This window comes from Paramormyrops kingsleyae, chromosome 16 (assembly GCF_048594095.1).
Source record: "Paramormyrops kingsleyae isolate MSU_618 chromosome 16, PKINGS_0.4, whole genome shotgun sequence".
NCBI classification, from domain to species: Eukaryota; Metazoa; Chordata; class Actinopteri; order Osteoglossiformes; family Mormyridae; genus Paramormyrops; species Paramormyrops kingsleyae.
In genome coordinates this window covers 9695253-9719616 of record NC_132812.1, presented here as the reverse complement: position 1 = coordinate 9719616, position 24364 = coordinate 9695253, and the positions used below count along the sequence as shown (strand labels likewise).

General features: G+C 46.1%; 2 protein-coding genes across 5 annotated transcripts in view; one reads left to right on the top strand and one right to left on the bottom strand.

Moving 5' to 3' along the window:
* Positions 1 to 6299, bottom strand: part of pdia5 (protein disulfide isomerase family A, member 5) — a 36401-nt gene extending 30102 nt beyond the window's left edge. Inside the window, exon 1 of one of the 3 annotated variants that reach the window (XM_072700148.1) lies at positions 6287 to 6299. Coding sequence is in view for 2 of the 3 variants with exons in the window: in XM_072700147.1 (XP_072556248.1) it covers positions 3459 to 3524 (66 nt within the window). In the remaining variant the exon portion in view is untranslated. Of the gene's footprint in view, positions 1 to 3458; positions 3559 to 6286 lie in introns of those variants that run through there. The other 2 variants (XM_072700147.1, XM_072700149.1) reach the window with 2 other exon arrangements.
* The window catches only part of sema5ba (sema domain, seven thrombospondin repeats (type 1 and type 1-like), transmembrane domain (TM) and short cytoplasmic domain, (semaphorin) 5Ba), an 85268-nt gene continuing 66111 nt past the window's right edge, over positions 5208 to 24364 (top strand). For both annotated transcript variants that reach the window (XM_023826914.2, XM_023826913.2), the window contains exon 1: positions 5208 to 5352. The gene's annotated coding sequence lies outside the window, so the exon portion shown is untranslated. The remainder of the gene's footprint in view (positions 5353 to 24364) is intronic.

The window sequence follows — 24364 nt, the reverse complement described above, 5'->3', positions numbered from 1 at the left end:
GATTAAAAAAATTCAAGGCAGGGGCATCCAGTATGCAAGGCTATTCACTATGCCAGGCTATCCAAGACAGAGCCATCCAGTTTGCAAGGCTATTCACTATGCCAGGCTATCCAAGGCTATCCAGGACAGGGCCATCCAGTTTGCAAGCTATCCAAAGCTATCCAGTACAATGCTATCCAATTACAGCTTTGAAGGGTTAAGGTCAAGACATGTTAATTCTAGCCAGGCACTGAATACCAAAATTCTGCTTATGGTCTTTCCCGACCCATTTTAAGATGTGTACTGGGAGCTGGAAAACTTTCTGGTCTTGTCTCTCCAAGACTGCAATTAAATGGCTGAGGCAGGGTACTCTCCACTTAACTTAATATATTACTCAACACTCCTGTCTTCATGTGACCTGAAAATGGTGAAATGGAAGGTTTAGTGCTGCTGAAACCTGCAGGGTCTGTGCAGGTTTAACGCTAACATACAGAAAGAGTATGGCTTCTGAAAGCAAATGCTGGTGTCATGGAGTGTAAGAAAGCAAAGGGGATGCCATGGACTCAAGCAGTGATGAGAAAAACTTAACACGGGAACTTCAGAATTCAAGAGATATTTGCAGGTTAATGGCTTTAGGAACAAGAAAAAAATATTTTTTGACCAATCCATGAAGGGTTTCAACACCTCCCATGATCTCCATGAGCTTTAACACAGAATTTTTAAATCAGAATTTTTGAACGGTTCCCTCAGTCAAGGTTTAGAGGCCTTTAAACAGCAGGCCAGCCACCTTGTGTTATCAGACCAATGCAAATGAATCAAAACACAACAGCATGTCTGATATTCATTCAGTTTAAATGTTCCTATGTCACATCCCTCCTTGTCTCTCTTCACTGGCTCCATATTGGCACTCGCCAAGTCCTTGGTGTAGCTCAAAGGTCCGTCAATGGACTGGCACCCATCTTCATCAAAAAGATCCTCAAGACCTACGTCTTGCCCATAGTCAAGACCGACCATCTTACCCTCTTTGGTCAGCAAACCAATGCTGCTTGGACACCCCTCCAACACCTGGGAAGTGTCACTTCAGACTCATCAGTTCCATGAAATTCTCTACTAGCCTGATGCCTCTACATTCCCTGAATGTCCATATATTGCACTTACGGCCCTTGAATTGTCTTATTAGGTACTTTGTTAGAAGTTGTCGCATAGCTCCTTCTCCAAGACTGCATACACCTGTACCTGGGCAATCACTGGAAGCTCAGCCTAGCTACACCTTATGCCTAACTGACTCCTTGACAGAATATTAGTGCTATTTGTCTCACATATATGTTTGTCTCACACATAAGCTTTTCCTAATTATATTAAACGTAAATGGAAACGTAAACAAAGATGGGAGCTCTGCATACAGCTAACAGGTGAGACAACAGAAGCAGCTAATTAAACACATCTCTGCTGCTTCCTAGGCAACAACATTCATGATGCAAGTACTGTCCCAAATGACATGGTTCAGGGCCATTTCCATCTTCAGCAACTGCCTAAAAGAAATTGAGGAGGACAGGCCTGATGCCCCCACCACTCCAGAGCACACACTGAACAGGCTCCACTTCCACTTGGGAAATCTCTCCGTCAGCCAGAGGAAAGTGGAGAAATGCAAGGAATGGGGTGGAGGATTATCAGCCAGTGTTCACCGTGCCTTTCGGGAAAACCAGCGTCATCAGCATTAATGGTAACATACTCCCTTCTTATGGGGGGCCCATCTCTATAATTGGACAAAGACCCGACGAAGACCGCCTTCAAACTGCTGTAAGTCTTGGTGTGGTTTATACATTCAGCTGCAAACACAGCAGGAATAAGCGTCTGCCAGCCAATTCAGTACCTGCTACAGAGAAGCGCAACGCGGGGCCGCCCGCCACACCGTCATTCACCTTACCAAGGGGGACTTTAATGCCACTGTTTAATCCTTGACAAACGCAGGGGTGTCGGGCCATATCATCTGTGCCACTGTGCATTAAATTAGTGCGCAGAAGAGATACACAGTCCCATCTGTGAAGCAAGCTTTCACAAGCAAAATACGAGAGAGGCAACAAGCCGTAACCAACCTCAATGTGGAGTGACAATTCTGCAAAAAAAAAAAAAAAGCTTCCGCTTTTAAGGGTAGCACTGAATCAGCACAAATCACTTCAGTTTCTCCACCTTCTTAAAATTAATGAACCGCACTACTGAGAAAGATGAGTCTTGAATTATAAAAGCTGACACCAGTAAAACATTTCACTCCAAGCTTACAGCATAGGCTTTGCTCGTGCTGCACACTAAAGATTTCTGACCAGCTCTGTATAAAGACGCTATTCCAAGGACAGGGAATCGCATTAACATACTGAAAAGAGACTTCCTATTAACACTGATCATGTCACTTTGTGGAAGTACTCCCCAAAGTGCACCACTCAGTAAAAATTAAACTCAAATACTTTAAAAGGAATGTGAGCAGCAAGACAATGCAGCAAGCAGACTTAGTTAAAGCAGACTGAGTTATACGAGTCTAATCCAATTGTTTGCGCTTGTTGATAGGAACAGGATGCCAACCAGGAAGGTCCTGAGGTACAGGCTGCCAACAATAACTGTGAGAGCACATGTTAGTCACTGTGTGTAAATAGGTGGGGGATAAAAATAAAAGCATGCAGTTTGATGGCTATTAAAGATGTTTGTTTAAAAGATTCATCATAAATTAATTCATCATAAATTGCCTGTGGCATATTCCTTTACAAAATAGAACTGCTGGGACAAAGCCAAAAATAATGCAGATAATGGCCACCGTTTCCCTCCTGTATGGAGACACCATATAGGCTGGTATTCAGCAGGTTTGGGAGCTCCAGCAAACATGTGAGATGATCACTTCTATACCAAGACAACGCTCAAAGTAGCACATTTCACAGAAAGACAAACGCATCTACACAACTTTTTGTACCCTACACCTGAGTCTCTCATCCTGATATGTTAAAGCACATTTTTTGTTTCTTCCATCTCCATTTTATTATCATTGTTGTTTAAATTGTACACTTCATGCCACCACCTGCACCAAACAAATTTCTGACTTTTTGTACGTCTCGAATAAAATATTCTAATTATTCTGATGGTCCTAAGGATTCTAAGCACCGAGCTGACGGACGAGACCCCGATTCAGCCAATGCTCTCTTCAGTTATGACCTCTCGGCTCTTATTCAGAAACGGCGTAAACAGAGAAGCGCGTGAACGCGTATTTATTACACATTGCAAAGACGCAAATTAAGCGCTACAAAGCGCTGTCATTCACCGACCAACGTCTTCAAGTTCAACTTCAGGATTTCTCCAGCTCCCAAGCTAACAACTTTGCTCTGAACGGCTCACGACTACTGCAGCCTCAGGTGAACCGCCCACTGGGACACAAACAAGCGATTTAATAATACTACAGGTTCTCGTACTAACGCATTTATGTAACAGACACTTACCAGTAGAAGGAAAATGTACATTTTGAGTCCACTCATCCCACTCCTGCGGTGCTTCCATGTACACATGATGCGGCTGCCACGTCTAGTTACGCAGGCGCAAACCGCGGAAAACGGGATTTCGCCGCAAGGCGCGAGGATTTCTGGGAAATTTAGTTTTTTAAAAGGGAGTCTTTGCCTAAATTCGTGTTGAAAAACGGGTGAGAGAACACTACACTTCCCGCGATCCTGTTCCTGCCCCTAGTCGACAGGTAAAACACGTACAAGTTTACAAATCCTTCATTGTAGTTGTAACAATTTATGTTAAACATAGATTCATACATTTATTCATTTTATCTTATCAATCCTAACTAAAACAATGAGCATTCCATTTGAAAATATAGGCTGTAACAGTTATTCTAAGACTAATACTCAATAATATGCTCATTTTGTTTTAAATGCTTACACAATATATCAGCGTTAAAGGATATAAAGAGTATATAACGAGTGAAAATAATTCGAAATTGTATGGCTTGTAGTAAAACTGCATATAAACGTTTGCACAAATGCTCGATACAGCAGGCAAGTATCTCCACTACACAATTCTGACAACATACTCAGTAATTGAATGTAGTGATTTAAGTGTCACAATACATACATATGATTATTCATACATATCTGTCTACTTGCAGTCAGACTTCTGGTGCCCCCACCTGGATTATGGGGGTGCACATTTTCCATGGAATTGCAATAAACTGCACGACATATTCATTTATATTCAGCATCGCATTGGTAAAAACGGTCATTCATGCGTTTAATTGGTCGTAAAACCAATGAAAGGCCTTTTAGAACCTGAAGTACGGACATTTCGAACAACTTGTACGCGTGAATTATTCTAAGTTAATTTAAAATAGTAATCTTTAAATGAGTCATTTTACAACTTCACATTATTTACAAAAGGACTAACTTATTCAGAATTCGGTTAAATTACAAAATCTTCATTTGCATTAACGTTTTATAATAATAGCCTTTACAGTTGTATTTTAAATATGTGTTTTGTTGTTAAATGTTAAGTGTCGTTCAAAGTCTGTCTGGGAGACGGTTCGTTATATTAAATAGTAATATATAGTAAGTGTAGCTATTATAATAAACTATTAACCTTTACCAAATCTCTCCTCCCCACAGGATTAATACAGTATTCTGATTCTGATTCACGTTATGCATTTTGTATTTTGTGTACATTAATTGTATGACATACCAGGAAACTTCGTGCTCAGATTAATATTACATCTTTGTATGTTCTATAGGGCTTTTGCGATTATTGCCTTAAATAACAAGCATGCCAGTTAAAATATTTATATAGTGGAAAAATATACTGAAATTCTAATTATTTTAAAAATGGAAATGTAATTCAACGATAACGTCAAAAACAACACGATTGTTATTCCCTAAAATAAATTATATAGGTGTATACATGTTCCTCTTATCTTGAATAGTTTCAAACAGTTAACTAATTGCCATGGCACCTAACCGCGGAGATGACGACTACCCCATCGCAATAAAGGGGTGCAGCAAAGTTAAAACTAATACGTATAACTCTTTAGCAATTCGAAACAAAGGTTGTTATTGGGTGTGACTGTATAAAAAAAGCCGTTTTAATTCATCAGCGCAAAACACTTCTTTTAGGTAAGTGGCCAGTTTCCCATGATTGGGTTTCGGGTTTGGACACCCCTACATCGGCGGAGTTGCGCTTACCCGTGTAGTAGCTGCGGCTCGCCGAGACAGTGCGGATAGAGTGGAGGATCGTGTAAAAGTGGAGGTACCCCATTACTGAGACGCAGGAGCAGATGTGACACCCGTCGCCTTGTTTATCACAACAACCCGTCCGGAAAACTAAATGCTTAAGTCTTAAGACGAGGTAATGCTCAATTTTCAGTCACTTTGTATATTACCTGTGTTATTCTGGTTGGCAAACCGCATACTTCAAAGCAATTCTGAAGAAAAGTTTTTTTAATGTATTTCTGTATTTAACAGGCACTTCTAACGTGGATTTGTGCTTCTGTATATATTAAATTTAAACGTTTTGCGAGTTTAAACGTTTTTAGATATCTTTGTTTTATGAAGAGCTACTGAACGACATACCATTTATTTGCGTTTTAAAATGCAAAGCGCTTCTGCTTGTGTGTCATGTATACTCTTATCCTTAAATTTAAATGTTGAAGGCGCATGAAGGCTAAGTAGCGATCGTTTTCCCACTTGCACTTGCCCGTTCGACTGTCGTGTGTGGACGTTATCTGCATTGTGGATGAAGGCGGACGGCTGTATGGAAAGAGCGCGTCGCTCGCTCGGCTTCACCTTCGGACGCAAACGCAACCGCGGGACCCCGCAGCACTGATATCGCCGGGGTGTACCCTTAAAAAATATTTTCCCTGTACGTATTTTAGTAGAATTAGATCATCTGAATTGTAACTTCGACATAACTAATGCACTTGCATTCTCGATGCTTTTTAATAGTTGTGAACTGGTGTTTTTGAATTCCTTGAATTTGTCTCGGGCATCATTATAAAAGAGCTTGTTTTTAGGTTGCATTTCAATTTACGAGAATTATCACTTAGGACATTTTACTGTATGTGCGGTACCTGGACGATTGAGCGTATTTCTGAAATAATGGTTATATGCTGACGGTCCTGTAGAATTGCAGCGAAAGGGACATTAGTGCATTAGTGTTGCTTTATCGATGGGTTTTCATCAGCCATTAGTAGTGTGTCGGTGTTTTCACTAAGTTTCCCGAAAGCCCTGGTTCAACCTTAGACGCAGCTTCTGACTGCCAAGCTCCAGAACCGGACACTCACCAGGGACCAAACGTATCATTCGCGCTTTGCCCTTTGTTTTGCGGTCTGATTAAGATCTTGATGGAGAGGAGAGGGTAAACGTAATCCAGAATCTTTAGTAAGCATTCCAGGCCCCCGAAATAACTTGTGTGCAGGTTTTAATCCAGATTCTGACGTTCCGATGGAAAAAAAAGAATGGAAATGCCTGTGGGATAGAAGACAGTAATCTGGTCAAGTCATTCTCTCTCCTCTCTATTCATGTAATATAACAGCAGTTTGTGTGTATAATAAAAAAGAAATAAATCGCATTGTTCGTTCTACACGCGTAGAGCCCCGATAAGCGTGCGCGCTGTGAGTTGGCGAGTTAGAAACAGTTTAAGCCGCTGGTTCAGTTATATCCGATAGGGGGCAGTGCTGAGCAAAAGCGCCACCGGTTTCTTTTAGCGCAATGACGTTCCTGTACGTTTTGTGATTTAAACATTTTGATAGACTAACCATATAACCCTATAATCGACTGAGAACTGTCCATAGCGTCAATCGATGCTGTTTTTTTAATTAACCATTTCGCAAAGTCTCATTTGAGAATTATCGTTTGAGACCTACAACAATAGTTTAATTTTCCGTGAAATGTGATTTAGTTGCTTAAACTGATACTTAGCCCAGTACATTAAAATTGACTTTCAAAGACAATCGGAAAGGTAGAGATTTTGATTCACTGACCTAAAAATCCATTCCCAGCAACACATATCAGCTGCAGAGCAGTGCAAGTCCCCTCTTCTATATTAACGGCTCTCACAGGCACTACAGTCCCCATAATAAACATAGATTTGCGAGCTGTTGAAGTAGACTGTGATGGATTGCTTCAAGTCTAGGTTTGGCAGCACATCTGTGTTTAATTAGTAAACATTGCACACGTGAAACATACACATATTTGGCATTTTATCTTTGCAGATTATTTCACTGTTTTGAGTCTGCATAAATATGTGCAGTCTGAAAGTGACATCACAATTCTAAGCAATCACTTGCCATTTTCTTGTTTGCTAACCTAACAAAGGCCAAATGCACTTATGGGATTAAGTCCAATAATTGCTATACTCTGGTGAATGTTCATTCCAGATGTTAGAAGGTCCATTGAATAAAATGGTTGAATTTTGTGTCTGATGTGTTAGTCATAGTTTTAATAAAAATTAGGTTTTTATTAGCTTTTGCCGTTTATATTACCATGTTATTGTTTTTCGTGATTGTGGTTACGCAGAATTGCTGCTTTAGTTTGATAAAAGAGGGTAAAATGTAAAAGGTTTATCAATATTTATAGGACCTTCATCTTGGAAAATAAACAAAAGGATTGTACACCGTCCCTGATGCTTTGGATATTCATTACTGCTCGTGAGGTGGCCTCTGCATTTAAATTTTCATGTTTACTTCAAGCCTGATAAAAACCTGCTGGGGTTTTGGCTGCCCTTTATCTGGCAGAAGAATTGCAAGGCAGTTCTGGAGCACAGCCTGGATAGCTTTCAGGTATACGGGGGAGTTTCTAAGCAGACGTGCAAGTGCAAAGACAAATGGATTTTCTGTTGCATCTGCAGCCCCTGGGTCAATTTGTCCATCGGAACAGACGATGCTCCCTTATCACACTTCGAGCAGAAAAACGGACGTGCACCCTGTCCGGCGCTGTGACTTCCCAGGTGCACATTTTCGCTGCTCACACTTGGATCAAGCCATCCGCCAAGCTCCCGAGCTTTCACATTGCGCGCTGAACAAACGTGTCTTCTGTAGCATTAATATTCAAATGTCCTGATGCACAATGCGTCCCATTCAAGTGTTTTGCCAGATTCAAGACGCTTCTTTGAGATGTTAAGCAAGCCTCCTGGTTCTCATCTTTAATGAACTTATGAGGGCCCTTGTTAGCTCTCAGACCATGAACCCGCCGTGCCAAAGCTGCTTTGAGTGCCACAATAGCTTTGTCAGGAAACCTATCGCATTCTATTGCCTCCATAGTAACCAAAGTGAAAAGGGGAGGGGCCAAGTCCGGCAGCCGTGTGATTATAAGCATAAATCATTTCATTTGGTAAATGCGTCCAGCGGTGACTTAAACAATGTCCCTCATCAGATTTGTCTGCTGCGTTTTGAAGCCACGTTATGAACATGAGGGCTGTGACTGTGGGGGCCCTGCCCGGCACTGGCTTGGCAATTGGGGTGGGGTGGAAAGATCTTCACCCTGTCTGGCTCCACCATGTCATAGAAGTGTATAAGACAGAGAAGTGCAATCGGTTTGCCTTCCTCTATAACAAACGTTTATACCAGCACAAAAGACAAAGGCCAGTTGTAGCCTGTATTTCCATAAAGGCAAAAATGTTTTTTTTTTAAGAAGAAACGACTGATGGATTTGTCGTAAATGTTTTCAAATGTGGATGACCTTCTTTTATAAAAGTGGATCAACAATATGGATTCTGCTCTAACTGCATGTTTTATGTTTTTTTACGTAAAGGCTTTTGTGATAACACCTGTAGGACACTACTGCAGAATTGTTAACATATTACCTTCAAGCTCGCATGTAAAATATAATTTTGTCTGATACATCGAAGATGAGTCAGTCAAGCCTTTTCTGGACGATAATAAGCAGAGTTCCTGTTTTGCAAACGTCTGTGAAAACGACTCTTGAATGGATCTTGCTTTCAGGGAAACGTGCTGCATTTGATGCTTTATTTGGTCGTTTCCCATTGCTTGGGTCAGCGTCAGGCACCGAGGTGTTTCAGGCCGGCTGCTTTGTGTCACTGCTTGGACACCAGCTGACCCGCATTGTGCTGTTGCCCTGGCAATAAGGTCAAAGGGCAGGGCTGTCTTGTTTGCTGCTTTTCCTCTCGGAGGGTGTTCATATGTACCATTACATGCGCCTATGTATACCTAATACCTAATCAGTAAAAATAACTGTATGATTTCTAATGTAACCAGTGTTGGGTTTTGCTGGAAATTCTCAAGATGGTTGAGTTCTGTAGTGATTGAATTTTAACGTATAATACATAAAACAATAACGGTATGAAACAAGAAAATGAAACGAGAAGCTCTCTTGGATCTGTAAAAAGTGTATGGGTTCATTTTGGTGTCTTGCCCCATATGGGGCCCTCCCCAAAGATAAGGTGTTCTTAGCTTCTAAAGCCAAGGACACGTCTCAGCGTTTCTCCAGAAGACTGTCTTTGCTTAGACCTAACAAGCCTGATGGCGCCGTATGAAAAACAACCAATCAGTCCATGTCGAAGGTCACGAGGTGTAGAGAAGGTCAGGGTGCCTAACATGGAAAAGTAAAAATATATTGGCAAGAATATATGAAAATACATTCTTTCCCACTCCTGGCAGTTAAAGGCAAAGGTTAACGATCAGTCATTTTAATTTTTTTTATGTTGTTTTTATTGATTTGCTTTATGAATTTATTTCTCTCAATCCAACTGGTCTTTCCGTTGCTTCTTTGTGCTGGTTACGTCTCACTATTTTGTGACCAGTGTGACACAGTTGTGCCGTGAGGGATTTTCATGTGCATCTGCATGCAGTGACGCGTTCCCCTTTAACTGCAACAATCGGCATCCTCACCCCAGGTGTTCACCCAGAAACCCACCTGTCAGGCGATACCGCTGTGAGCTCCAGCCTCCGTATGAATGTTTCATCCTGATCCTGATCCTGACTGCTTCTCTCTCGCTCACTCTTGACTAATGCAAAGCCCTCTGTAAAGGAGTGAGGTAATGAAATTTCAAGTGCACAATGGTTTCGGTCCATGCGGTTGTTTCCCCCGATGTTTCCATGACGATAAATGACGCTGTAGCAGGACGATATCCGAGACCCTCACAAGTTGAGCGCGTTTGGGCTGCTTTCCACAGAACTTCACAGTGAATGAGATCACGTTGGTAAGCCTGCGTTTAGAATTTCTGCTGAAATGTTCTGCTTAAATGCTGCAGTAATATCTTCAGTTTATACTATTTATAAGCTTATTATTATCGCTGCATCTTTGTTAATATATCAATGTCCTTTATTTTACTCATAAAACCTGTCCATGTTATTTTTTTTTTAGAGCTGACTGCATAACCTATTCTCAGAAGGCTGGATTCATAAATTACTGGCTTTTATGGATTCTATCCTTCCATCTTCCGTAAGCAGGACAGATTCGCCATGGAAGGCTGCTTTGCGTTTTGTCTCCAGGAGATTAGCATGTTAGTCTTCAAAACTTTAGGTTGGATTGACCTGTACTTTGACCCACATATCATCCATCCATCCATCCATCCATCCATCTTCCAACTGGATTGCATGAAGCTTAGATTTCATTTATTTACATTCACATTTATTTTTATTTAGGAAACACCTAGACACACAGGTCTCGATGCACCAGGACACCCCAGATGCAAAGCCAGTCCATTACAGAGCATGCATGTCTGCACTCACACGTAACTGCACACCATGGGTGATTGCACCATGGTTTCCCTAGTTGCGTTTTTGGATTGTGAGAGGTAATCAGCGCGTGCGCACACACACACACACACACACACACACACACAGCAGGGGTCCATCCCAGCGATATCCATTGGAATAGTCCTGCTTCTCGGCTGTGCATGTTCTCGGGGTCTGAGATTACAGGGTCTCCTGGCATCATGAAGGCCTTCGCTGAGGGACTGGGGACAAAGCAAACTGCTTGGGCTTTGACTGATTTGCAGCAAATTGCGGGAATGTTCCAGCAGCTTTTGTTATGTACCATTTGAAAAGTGTGTGTGGGGAGGGGGGGAGCGGGGAGCGTTTGTTCAAAGTGTGCACCGCAATTTGGGCTCCGTGGAGGGGGTGGGGGTGGGGGGGGGGCAGCTCCTGCAGTCTCGCACTTGTTAGTTATTACTGAAGATCAGTGTGCAAGTCTTGAATTCTTAATCTCGTGTGGGTCGTCTGGGCGCCGGGATTCCAGAACCTCCTCAGGGCCTAGGAAATCAGGCCAAGGAGCTCACCACTGGAGACTTGCGCAGGCTGGAACTCCAGAATGGGAGATCTTCCTTCGAGGCATCATGCTCCTCCCGCTACGTGAAATCCAACACTGCCGTGATCTGTGGAGTCTGTGGACTTCATTAACGCTTGATGTAACTTGACGGGTAAAGTCTGACAGGACTCTCTCCTGCGGTTTGTGTCGCTTGCCGATCTGAGGCAGGCAACCGAAGGACAAAACAGAGAGAAAAGAAACGTAAACGTATGCATTCTGGGTATTATATTCCATGGTAAATTCCATTGGGACCGTTTCGGAAGCCATTCCCAAAGTCCTGAAGCATTTTGTGAAACGGACCATCTGCGCATGGGCATTCCAGGCTGACCTGTGCTGAATAATTGTCTGTCTCTTTCATGAATGTTTTGCCCGTCAGTCTTTCCGGGGGCGGGGTCGCTTGCATCATGGTTGTATGCAAAATAGGTGCCGTGCCATTGAGCTGCCGCTCTTTATATAGTGGCCGTCTTAGTGGTGGAAGGGCCCCCATAGAGGAAGGGGAGCATAGAGGCACTCCCATAATGAATCTGGCCATTGTGGGCAGGGAACACTATTCTCATTGATGGCCCGGAGAGTGTGGCCGCAGAGGACTCTGGGAAAAGGCTCCTTTGAATGGCCCGGGCAGGCGGTGGACGAGGGCTGGGAAACGGGAGGTGTGGGGGAATGCTTGGCGTGTCCTGGTGAGCTAATACTCCCCCCCCCCCCCCCCCGCAGAACCTCGACTGCCTGCAGGACGTACAATGTCTCGATGAATGACCCCAGGCGGCCTGACAGAGGCTGTGGGTTCTAGCTCCATTGGGCAGGTTTATGTCCCAGGTTCCAGGTCGACGGGATGGAGCCCGAGGGGCTTTTGCAGTCTTCTCCTGTAGGGCGCCGGAGGAAGCTGGTAAAGGATTCGCCGCTTTGCCGAGTGTCAGGCAGGGGCAGGAAGTGACATCGATGCTGCTCGTGTCAATGTCAGCAATGACCCACAAACACGTGCTGCCTCTAATTAAATGACTAGAATGTCAGCCATGCTACATAACTAGCTGGGCAATTAGTGCTCTTTGAATAGTCATGTCCACTATTATGCCTCATTTGCTCATTTGCTCTCAGGGTTTGTGGAGCAGAAAGCAGCCCAACGAACGCCATTGATACCTCCATGTGGCTTGATCCTAAATGACCTGCTGTCACCTCCCATCATTTCCCCCCCCTTTTCCTTGGACAGTCATCTGTGTAACGATGAGTATGGCAGTCAGCTCTGTTGCATGTATGTTTGTTTGCATGCCGTTACAGAGAGTGAGCCAGCCTGGCCTAGTATCAGTGAGGTGGACTCACCAAAGCACCAGTTAGCAGGGCTCTGATGCAGTCAGCATCGCTGGGCCGGGAGGTTCCCCGTGATTGAGAGACTCATGACGCCTGCCAGCACCCTCACACACACACACACACACACACACACACGCAATTATCCGTTCGTCTGTGTGGGGCTGATCACTCTTCGGTTTGTGAATAATCTGATATTGATTTTAATGAAATGCAGAAGTCCATGCGTTGTATTTGTAGGTGTTTAAGAGCTACATTATGTATGTATTTTTCCAGGGTATATTGAGGCAAATTGCAGCAAAATGTAAATGCCGTCTGCTAAATCAACACAAATAAGTAATAAACCTCTAATGTTGGGCAAAACCTGACGTCTTTGGTAATTCTCTTTCAATGCAGTAACCCTACCCCTAATGTTGGGGTACATTTAACGTCTTCGGTAATAATGCTGTCCTCTTCTGCTTCCCTTGCCAGACAGACACATTCCACTGCTCTTCTCTATCTGCTTGGCAGAGGAGGACGATGTTCTGATTTACCTTTCTGTACCGGCTTGTTTAGCGTGGTGAGCGGTGGTTTCTATGGCGATATGTGGCTCCCTTTCCTGGGCCGTAAAGGTCTGTCAGACACACAGAGCCTAGCGTGACAGTGATTAATGTCCTATCAGAAACGGCACACAGGCTTGGGGTGCACTGTGGCTGGCTTGGGATGGCAGAGAGGAGCCGCTCTGGTGGGTTAAACAGCAGCGAGGAGATGTGGCAGAGGCTCACCATCGCCTCCTACATGCAGCGCAGCGGCAAACCCGCCATGGTGTTTTCCACACGCGCCGCGGACAGACTGTCAGCCGGTAGAGCTGCGGCTTCTCTCTGCCTTTTCCCCCGATCCTCAATTCTGTCGCTTTTTCCCGTCGCCTCAGATGGCTGGAATTATTAAACCTCTGGAGGCTGTGTGCGTCCTGTCAGGCTCTGCCAGCAAGGGGGCGGCATTTTGCTCAGGGCCACTAATATGTGTGATAAGGTGTCCCCAGGTTTGAAACGAGCCTGGCTGTCAGGACCAGGAAAACGTGATCGTTTCTCCCAGTGTGGCTCAGCCTGATAAATTAAGCAGAGTTTTCTGTGACGGGTCCGAGGTCTCCATGAGAACCAGGTGTAAATGAAGAGGCAGGATAGGGTTAATGCTCTGAAACGGCAGATTTGCGTGTCTCCGAAACTCTAGTAATCTAGCGCTTTCCCTCTGAGGATGTCGGTGCTTTTTAGCCGCCCCTGATTTCAGTTGGCACATCAAAGAAAAAGCGACCTTTTGGGATGGTAAGCAGCCCAGCGAAGAGGGGCTCGTCTATGCGTGTGCAGAGGTGCTGATGCGCTTAATGCGAAAAGCACCCCTATAAACGCCACCGACTGGAACATGTGCACGCCCGCGATAGGAGCTGACCCCCGTCGCCCACTCACACGCATCATTTCCGTATTTAATAATGGCCCCATATCTGCCAGCTTTTGTAATGATGGCCGTTTGCCTGTAAATGAACCACCTCACGCTGCCCGCACCCACAAAAGCTTTTGGCTGCACTTACCGCCTAAACATGCTTCATCCAAACACAATAATTTGTTCTTGTCTCTGTCAGAGAACAGAACAAATGAGCGATGAAGTTCGGCAGTGTGTTTTTAAATATGGCAGTATGGGCTGTATTCTGCCCAATGATGGGAACGTGAATATCCCTTTTAACGCCTCGGTTCTTCCTTGTTTTCTGTGCTGCCCCCAGGTTGGGATAAAAGCCTCGTTCAGGCCGGCGTGTAGCTCACAAACTCGCCCGGCTCCCGTGGTCGGTGCCCGCAGGCCGTGCGACACCCTTCTGCTGCTACTTTCAGCTAGAGGTCTGCAACGGGAAAGGCTGGGAGGCAGGGCCCTGTGGCCTGTGGTTACCCCCTGTCTGACCCAGTCTCTGTCTGACCCAGTCTCTGTCTGACACAGTCTCTGTCTGACACACACGCTCACACACACGCTTGTGGTTTCCATTCACGGCTCCGTCGCTGCTGGCCGAAGGTAGAGGCTGGTGGACCGGAACTGTGGAGGGGCAGCCTGGCCCATTCGGGGTGGGGGGGGGGGGGGTTAGCTAAATGTTTGATGCTCTCCAGCCAATGTTTCCACTGGCGGCTCTAGCCCCAGACACACTAGAACGCTATTCTCACTACAAGGGCCTATTCATGCCAACTTCTGATGGTGTGTGTCAGACTAGACAGCGTAGTCTCGCTGAAGTGTATGGGCGTCTGTGCTGGTCTTTTGGGGAGTTCCATGAAATTCACTGCGTATGTCTATTTGAGTCTTACCATCGGCCTGATCTTTAGCATTGAAGGTTAGTGCCGGCCTGAATGTTAGCATTGATTTAACCATTAGCATTGACCTGAGTGTTGGTGTCGGTCTGAGCATTAGCATTGGCCTGAGTGTCGGTGTCGGTCTGACCATTAGCATTGGCCTGAGTGTTAGCGCTGGTCTGAGTGCTATCTTCAGTCTGACCATTAGCATTGGCCTGAGTATTGGTGTCGGTCTGAGCATTAGCATTGGCCTGAGTGTTAGCGCCGGTCTGAGTGCTATCTTCAGTCTGACCATTAGCATTGGCCTGAGTATTGGTGTCGGTCTGAGCATTAGCATTGGCCTGAGTGTTAGCGCCGGTCTGACTGCTATCTTCAGTCTGACCATTAGCATTGGCCTGAGTATTGGTGTCGGTCTAAGCATTAGCATTGGCCTGAGTGTTAGCGCCGGTCTGAGTGCTAGCTCCAGTCTGACCATTAGCATTGGCCTGAGTATTGGTGTCGGTCTGAGCATTAGCATTGGCCTGAGTGTTAGCGCCGATCTGAGTGCTATCTTCAGTCTGACCATTAGCATTGGCCTGAGTATTGGTGTCGGTCTGAGCATTAGCATTGGCCTGAGTGTTAGCGCCGGTCTGAGTGCTATCTTCAGTCTGACCATTAGCATTGGCCTGAGTATTGGTGTCGGTCTGAGCATTAGCATTGGCCTGAGTGTTAGCGCCGGTCTGAGTGCTATCTTCAGTCTGACCATTAGCATTGGCCTGAGTATTGGTGTCGGTCTGAGCATTAGCATTGGCCTGAGTGTTAGCGCCGGTCTGAGTGCTATCTTCAGTCTGACCATTAGCATTGGCCTGAGTATTGGTGTCGGTCTGAGCATTAGCATTGGCCTGAGTGTTAGCGCCGGTCTGAGTGCTATCTTCAGTCTGACCATTAGCATTGGCCTGAGTATTGGTGTCGGTCTGAGCATTAGCATTGGCCTGAGTGTTAGCGCCGGTCTGAGTGCTAGCTCCAGTCTGACCATTAGCATTGGCCTGAGTATTGGTGTCGGTCTGAGCATTAGCATTGGCCTGAGTGTTAGCGCCGGTCTGAGTGCTAGCTCCAGTCTGACCATTAGTATTGGCCTGAATGTCAGTGTCGGTTTGACCATTAGCATTGGCCTGAGTGTTAGCGCCGGTGTGAGTGCTAGCTCCAGTCTGACCATTAGCATTGACCTGAGTGTTAGCGCCGGTCTGAGTGCTAGCTCCAGTCTGACCATTAGCATTGGCCTGAGTGTCGGTGTCGGTCTGAGCATTAGCATTGGCCTGAGTGTTAGCGCCGGTCTGAGTGCTAGCTCCAGTCTGACCATTAGCATTGGCCTGAGTGTCGGTGTCGGTTTGACCATTAGCATTGGCCTGAGTGTTAGCGCCGGTGTGAGTGCTAGCTCCAGTCTGACCATTAGCATTGACCTGAGTGTTAGCGCCGGTCTGAGTGCTAGCTCCAGTCTGACCATTAGCATTGGCCTGAGTGTTGGTGTCGGTCTGAGCATTAGCATTGGCCTGAGTGTTAGCGCCGGTCTGAGTGCTAGCTCCAGTCTGACCATTAGCATTGGCCTGAGTGTCGGTGTCGGTCTGACCATTAGCATTGGCCTGAGTGTTAGCGCCGGTCTGAGTGCTATCTCCAGTCTGACCATTAGTATTGGCCTGAATGTCGGTGTCGGTCTCAGCATTGCCATTGGTTTGAGCATTAGCATTGGTTTGAGCATTAGCATTGGTTTGAGCATTAGCATTGGCCTGAGTGTTGGTGACAATCTGAGCATTGGCCTGGGCATTAGTGCAGTTCTGTTGTTAGCACTGATGTCCCTTGAAGAAACGTTTTTTGTTACTTTGAATGGAAAAGAATTAATGGCGTACCTTTGTGACGGCTGAACTATAGGCTATAGGCTGCAGCCCCTTTGAGTCAAGCTGACGCCCAATAATTTGCACAGACTCGTGGGAAAAGTGGCTTTTGTTTGCCTTTATCTAGTTCAAACCTTTGACCTGATGACCTCAGAAGGGGGGTTAGCCAGTCTGAATGATCCGCTTGTGAAGGTATCTGTGAAATGTTTGTAAAGAAAGATGGTCTTTTTCATGTCTGTGTTATATTGTTATTTCTGCCCTAATACGTCTTGTTTAAAGAATGTTTAGTTAATCACAGAAGCAGTAAGAAGATGGTATAAATGTTTTCTGTTTTAAAAGTGGCCTTGGACCTTTACGATTTAATTCCCACTGGAGGGCCACCTGGGGAATGTGGATGCCACAAATAAACATTATGCTTTATAAAGCCAGTTTTCGTTCACAATAATCAAGATAACTAGGCATTTACAAGAAAAAGCATTTATCAAGTGGACATTGAAGGACAAAAGAAGGGAAATGGAATGGCTAGATTTATAAAATTACAGACAGGGCACCTTACGCATTAATAGCACAGCAATGCAGAAGCAGAGTGCCTCTGGTGGCAGCCAGAGTCCTCAGCCTGTTTGATGCAGCGGCGGTGTTTTCCATTTGTGTGAGGCCCCCTGCTGGCCACAAACAGTCATTACACTGGGCGGGTGAGGGGCCCCAAGTGACCTTTTGAGTGGGGCCCCAGAAATGGCAAACCTGTTACTGGTTACATGGCATTCTTGGTCCCCCTTGTCTGTCACCAAAACCCAGGCTCACGTCACTGTCCACAGCCCTAGCATCACCATATATTTCAGAATATCGACTAAAGGACTTCTTACTGTGTTTTAATGTCTCAGTGTTGGCCTCTCCCTGTTTCTGTGTGACAGGAGCCCTGGAGCACCAAGCATTTCCGCCTTTGAGACCAACTTTGCTCTCTCCCTACACATGAGTTTCAAACTTTTGTTAGTCATATACACATTTATATCGAGTACAAAGTGCAGTGAAATACACGGTTGCCAACTCCAGACTATGGAAAAAGGATATAAGTTTGAGAAACTATACATCAGATGTTACAGACATTAGATTTTAAATATGACAAAAATATCTTTGGTGTGCAAAATCGGCATGTGGAGTAGAGTGCTACGGTAATCTGGGGTGATAAGGGCTCAGTTAGATTCACAGAGAAGGAGCGACTCTCGACGACACTGAACCCCAGTGGACAGACCCAGCACTACCTGGGGGAGAGGAATGGAGAAGGTGGGGATGCTCACTCGATTGCCTAAGCGCTTGCCCTGATTCACTTGGTGTGACCAGTCAACAGCCTTCTCTGCTTCCAGACATATGGACGACGAATTGCTCAATTTGGTGACATCCAATATCCCTGTGATGTTTCTGTTAAATGGACTGATGTGACCTTCCGGTTTATTTTACCCCGTCAGCCTGTGTCTCGGACAGATTCTCCTCACTGCTCTGCTTGTCCTTCTCACTCCATCCTGGCATCCACGTGTACGTTTTCGATAGTTTGTGTGCTGTCTGAGTTCCCCCTCAGTTAATCTGTTTCTCTCCTTTGGGGGGAGGTAATTAGCTTCCTTTACGAGACCTAGTTAGGCTTTCTCAGTGAAGCCCCATCTTCCCGAAATGGAGGCCGCAGCCCCCGCTAGACGCCCGCTGATCTGGGTCTTACTTCTGCCGCTTGTCCGCCCGGCTGCTCAGAGCTGTTTCTAACAACAGTTTTGCATTTGACCAGAGAGCCTCTAAAAGAGGACTAAATAACCAGCAATGGCCCCCTACCCCGTGGGGAAGTGGCATTTCAGTTAGGAGGACCAGGCAGATATGCAGACCAATAGTTTGGGTCCAAGTTTTTAATGTTATTCTTTCATAGAGAAACAAAGAACAGGCATGCAGAGTCTCTCTTTTAATCTGAGGCCCTCTGAGCGATCTTCTGAACCATGCGGACCTTCTCTGCTGGCCATCAGCGATGTCAGACGGCGGGGGGCGGGGAGGGGGGAGGCTGAGGAGGTGACAGCTGCACAGTCATGAGAGAGATGCTGTGTCACTCCGGGCCAGCTGCAGTGACAGTCTCTGTGTGGATACACAGATGGTCCTAAAGGCCCCACGCTCACATCCCCTGCCATTTGAACCGCCATCAAGGTCCATCCATCCATCTGTCCATCCGTCCGTCCATCCATCCATCCTTCAATTGCTTATCCTGGACAAGGTTGTGGTGACGAGGGTCTAGAGGTAGACATTTCAGGTCCAGCCAGTAAAAATCCAAATCAGGATTTTGTTTCAACCAACCAGTTGAGCATAAAGAGTCACAGTCACAGAATACTCAACTGGTTGGTTGAAACGAAATCCTGGTTTGGATTTTTACTGTCTGGACCTGGAATGTCCGCCTCTGCCAAGGTCCCTAACTTATATTAGTACAGTAATAGATCATTGTAGAAATGGACAGGTTTTTGTGTATCTGTATGTGTTTTGCACATGTGGTGTATGTGTTGTTGGGGGCTGGGGGGCAATGTGTGTGGGAGGAGGGGGGCATTGGGGGCAGCAATGTTGACTGGAGTGCCTTCCTCACCTCCCAATCTGAGACCACCTCAGCTGACATTCAGCCGACTTCCTCCTGATCTTAGGCCGAAATATTGCAGTTGAAATCTACATATGAATTTTTGTCTGAAGAGTTTGTCTGTCTGTCAGACAAGCCCGAAGGTGTGGAGATGGCTCGGTGACATTCTTCAGCGTGCCATCAAGCCCCCGTCTTTCCCTCTTGTTGCTCTGTAATAAGGAAACAAACAGCACAAAATACAAGGTAGCTTGTTTTCTTCCCCTTAATTTCAGAGAAATCATGGAGGATTTGTTGTGTGTTTTTTTTTTTTTTATTGTGAAAGGAAATTGTTCTCAGTGAAATGGACATTCTTTGAATTGCACTTGGCGTAATTCACTGATTACTATCACTCCTCCACAAATCATCGCTCCTCACCTTCGTAGGTCTAAAGTCTAACATTAAAGATCTGTTTTTGAGCCTTGCTCAGGTAGATTTGTGGTGTACCTTTGCGTCTATGGCTAACAGAGCGTTTCTGAATCGAAATCGCTCCCCATCCAGCTGCACCACTAGCCTGACACCCCCTGGGACCCCCTCCTGCTAATGAAGCCCTCCTGTACCTGCCCCTCCGTCCAACCTCTTCTCACACTGCTGACGGGGTAATGCCGTGGCCAGTTTGGGTCTGAGACGATGTCTGTCTACTCTGTATCAGTGTTCCTTTGCTGTTCGCTCTCAGCTGTGCTGAACGGTAGAGGCGTGTTCTGGCAAACCGCTCAATATAAAGATTTCTCAGAGACAAAGAGGCTCTGAGTATTTCTCAATCTCACTTTCTGTCGAAGGCGGTGAAAAATGGCATGACTGGAAAATGTGATTAGCCAGGAGAAAAAAGCACCAGTCTTCATGAATAGATGTCACTTGGTTTCATCTTCATGCAAACACGCTGGTATGTATGTGGACCTTCTGAAGAGGCAGTCCAGTATGCCGGGGGGGGGGGGGTGCAAAGCTGCACCTCTCAAAGTCAAAACCTACCTGCGGATCTTGCCATTTTGACCACAGTCCAAATTCTGCTCTCTCCAAGTGCACTGTCAGAAAAAAGGGCACAGTTTTGTTCCCCAAGGTACAAACAACATTAATGTACTATGGTACAAAAATGTCTGACAAGTAATTGTACCCTCAAAGGGACAAATTAGTCTTTTTTTCTGACAGTGTGGCGACGGTGTCCCTCACTGACTCACCATCATTGATATTGCAAAATAAAGATGAAAACCAAATAAATTCTAGCTGTCCAGAAAATACAGATTCAGGGGTGAAATCTAAAACCAGCCGATCGTCAGATTGACAAAAAAAAAAATTAAATTGATACGCGGGGTGTGTTTGGGCGCCGCAGCCTGTATATCAGCTCAGCGTGTGGTAAACTGTGTGCGGCGAACGCTAATGGATCTGAGACTCCGGTGATTAACCACGGACCGTTGGACATGAAGGTGAAACACTGTGACTTTGTCTTCAAGTTTCAAAGATGTATCTTAATGTGGACAATTCCTCCTCTCTTCTGTTGGGCTCTGTAAGCCTGGTTATTTCCTGGGAAATGTATGCCAGCGATTTTATTGCTATATAATCCATTTGGAAAGGATACACATTTAAGCCTTTGTATTTGTGTCTCTCATAATTGCTTATTGGATTGACATTCTATTCAGCTGGTTTGAATTATTCTCTAATTAGTTCCTTCAGCTTTGCAATAACGCATTGGAGTATCTTCATCTCTTAAGGACTCAGTCAAAAGAAGCTCTAGAAGATAGTTTACCTAAAGGACAACTGCGATAGCCACCGCTTTAAGCATCAGACAGAAGAAAAATGATTCATTGCCTTGGAAATTTGGATCCTGCCTCTGGGTTTTGCTGCAGATCCACAGCTGACTTGCCGACGAGCTGCATATCAGATAAAACAAATTCTGCTGATTAAAATGTGTGTAGTGTGTAGGCTGCTGTAATCAGTCTATCATCTGTAATCAGCCATTCTTTAAAATGTAATTAGAAAATGGTTAATTCTGTTTCCTTCAGTAGCTGCTCTTCTTTGGCACCGGCGAGCCCTGCTTCGAGCCCTGCACACGCACGGACACTGCGTCTCGCTTCTGGCCCTCGATCTGCACCTTTCCAACCCTAATTAATGGCGTCCGTTTGAATGTCACATTTAATTTGAACCTGTCAGTTGGTTCTCTAATTCATTGCTAATTGTTAAGTGCTTTAATTTGGAGAGCTGTTAAGTGTGCCGGTAAATGGAGCGCTTTAGTCGGGCAGGAAAATCCCAGAGTCTCTTTCGGTTCAGCGGTGAGGTGTACGTTTGACTGAGGGAAAGAGTCATTCCGCCCCCTTTGTTGCTCAGCACCCGCTGACTCCTGGTGGGATCCCTCTTTATCAAAGATTGGCCCATCATCATGAGATAGCACTTCCTGAAGGCCAGACAGTGATGACTCACCTGCAGCCCCTTTCTCCTGCAGACCTTTAGTCTTCTCTCCACTTCTGGTCTCGATAAGATACTCCCGCAGATGGGCAGGCCTGCATGTGAAGCGATGTCTGCCAGGCTGGTGTCTCTGAGGGAACCGCTGGGCTGTCAGCCAGCTCCTGTGACACTCTGCTTTTTCTGTGGCCTGGACCCTTCAGGCTGGGTGTGACTGATGTATAAGTGTCGATGGCAGCACACATCTGTCAGAGGAGACAGGAGGCCTTAGGCAGGATATAGGCCCATAGGTGGGGCAGAGGCCTGTGGGCGGGACATAGACCTGGAGGTGGGGCAGGGACCTGTGGGCGGGTCATAGACCTGGAGGTGGGGCAGAGGCCTGTGGGCGGGACATAGACCTGGAGGTGGGGCAGGAACCTGTGGGCGGGACATAGACCTGGAGGTGGGGCAGAGGCCTGTGGGCGGGACATTGACCTGGAGGTGGGGCAGAGACCTGTGGGCGGGACATTGACCTGGAGGTGGGGCAGAGACCTGTGGGCGGGACATAGACCTGGAGGTGGGGCAGAGGCCTGTGGGCGGGACATAGACCTGGAGGTGGGGCAGAGGTTGTTGCTGTTAGTTCTAGCAGACAGCCTCGTTTTTGTCTGTAATAATTGTTTGTAATTATTGTCAAGGCTAAAACGTGGGTTTTAAAGGATGTTCCTGCATGTCCATGAGCATGAGCCCTCGCTCGGCAACTGGAAAGCTGTCTGTAATCACTTTGCCCCAGCTCTACATCACCATCATCGCTCACTATCAGCTGCCAAAGGATGTTGCAGTGAATTCAAATAGAGCTAAACTAAAAGATAATTGACAGTGTCGTTACAGAGAAAGACGGCCAAGAGCCGCATCGCGGTGTGTAACAGGCTGGGATAGAGTTTGCTCCAGAGTGTTTCCTGGACACCCCCTGAATTTCAGGTCCCTCCTCATAATGGCATCTCGCTTGCCCAGCAAGTCCCCTGCTCTCATGACTGAAATGTGAATTTCCACAAAAGCCAGAAATGAGCTTCTCAGTAAAGCTGACAACAGCTTCAGGTTTGTCTGACTGAGGAGATCCCAACCGCAGCTAAATGGAGCGAAGATTCATGGCCGCAGGGCAGGGAGGCATCAGGAACAGTTTATCCTGTCAGTTACGTTGCGGTGAGGCATCCTGACAATAACTCAGCAGGTTATGGGTCTGTGCCTTTGTCTGGGAGGTTGTCGGTTTGATTCTCCTGGGTCAGCAGAGTAATCATGTCACCACTGGGCCCATGAGCATGTGAACAAGGCTTTTTAACCCCAACTGCTTCCCTTACCTGTCTGAAGGCACCTGCCTAATTAGCAAATGTGAGATAAACACTGGTGTATTCTTGGTAACGGGACCTTGCTTAACAGCACTCTGACTGCAGGCTGCAGTAGCACTGAGGTGGTCACACACCCCCTGGGAGAAAAACCTCCCTCCACATGGCTGATGTCCCATGGAAAGTTTGTGGAGGGTGATGATAAATGGATGGATGCCGGTCCTGTGTTACCTGCCAAAAGCTACTCAGAATCAGGGGCGTTTCTAGCTGTTGAAAAGATCTGGGGCTAAGTCAAGTTTACCTGGGGCTTGACTTTTTTTTTGTTTGTTTTTTTTTTTTGAAGGAAGATTGGCAAGGGGGCTAAAATACTCGGGGCTAGGCTTAAAATACTCAGGGCTATACTCGGACCTAACGACGCCTATGCTCAGAACTAACTAAGGCGGCGGTCTCCAACTCCGGTCCTGGAGAGCTACTATCTAGTCGGTTTTCAATCCTACCTGGCTTCTGATGAGCCACACCTGTTGTCAGGTAAATACCAGGAACAGGCGTGGCTCAGAAGCCAAGTAGGATAGAAAACCTACTGGATAGTAGCTCTCCAGGATCGGAGTTGGAGACCCCTGAACTAAGGTATACAGGTGAAGCATGAGGAAAAGCTCTCTGGTGTCTCTGAGTGGCCCCCCAGCCAGTCCAACACGGGGAATCCTTACCCTGCCTGATTTAACAGAGCGTGCTGGTTAGCGCCATGTTAGCTTTAGCCCCAGAGCTAGCTGCATAGAGACCAGGCAGCCTCTGTCTTATAGAGAACATGGCTTCCTGTTTAATTACAATGCTGCCAAGCCTGGGAAACACCTAGGGTGCTTAATGGATTCGATCTCTCAGCCTCTCAGCTTACTTTTCATTGTCTGTTTTCCGAGGCGGACAGTGGGTCTATTCCGTTGCCTCTGGGAGTCATTCCTTGGTAACTGTTTTGTTATTGCAGTGGCCCACAGGCTCTCGTCTCGCATTACGACTGCATTGCTGTGATGCATGCAGCCTGCGAGGCCTGCAGCTCCCTCTCCTCCCACCAGATCTTGGCCGCCGCCCTGCCCTGTGGCTGTGAATCTGCACTCTGTTTAGCTGCGGTTGTGATCTCCTGAATCGGACAAACCCGAAATCTTGTTTTTAACACGCCTGTTTACCTCGCCGAGCCAGGTTAACACTGGAGTAAACAAGCATGCAGACGAAGATGGCAACATCTCTCACTTAGCGGCAAATATAATATTTACCTACCCTCCCCTGATGAACC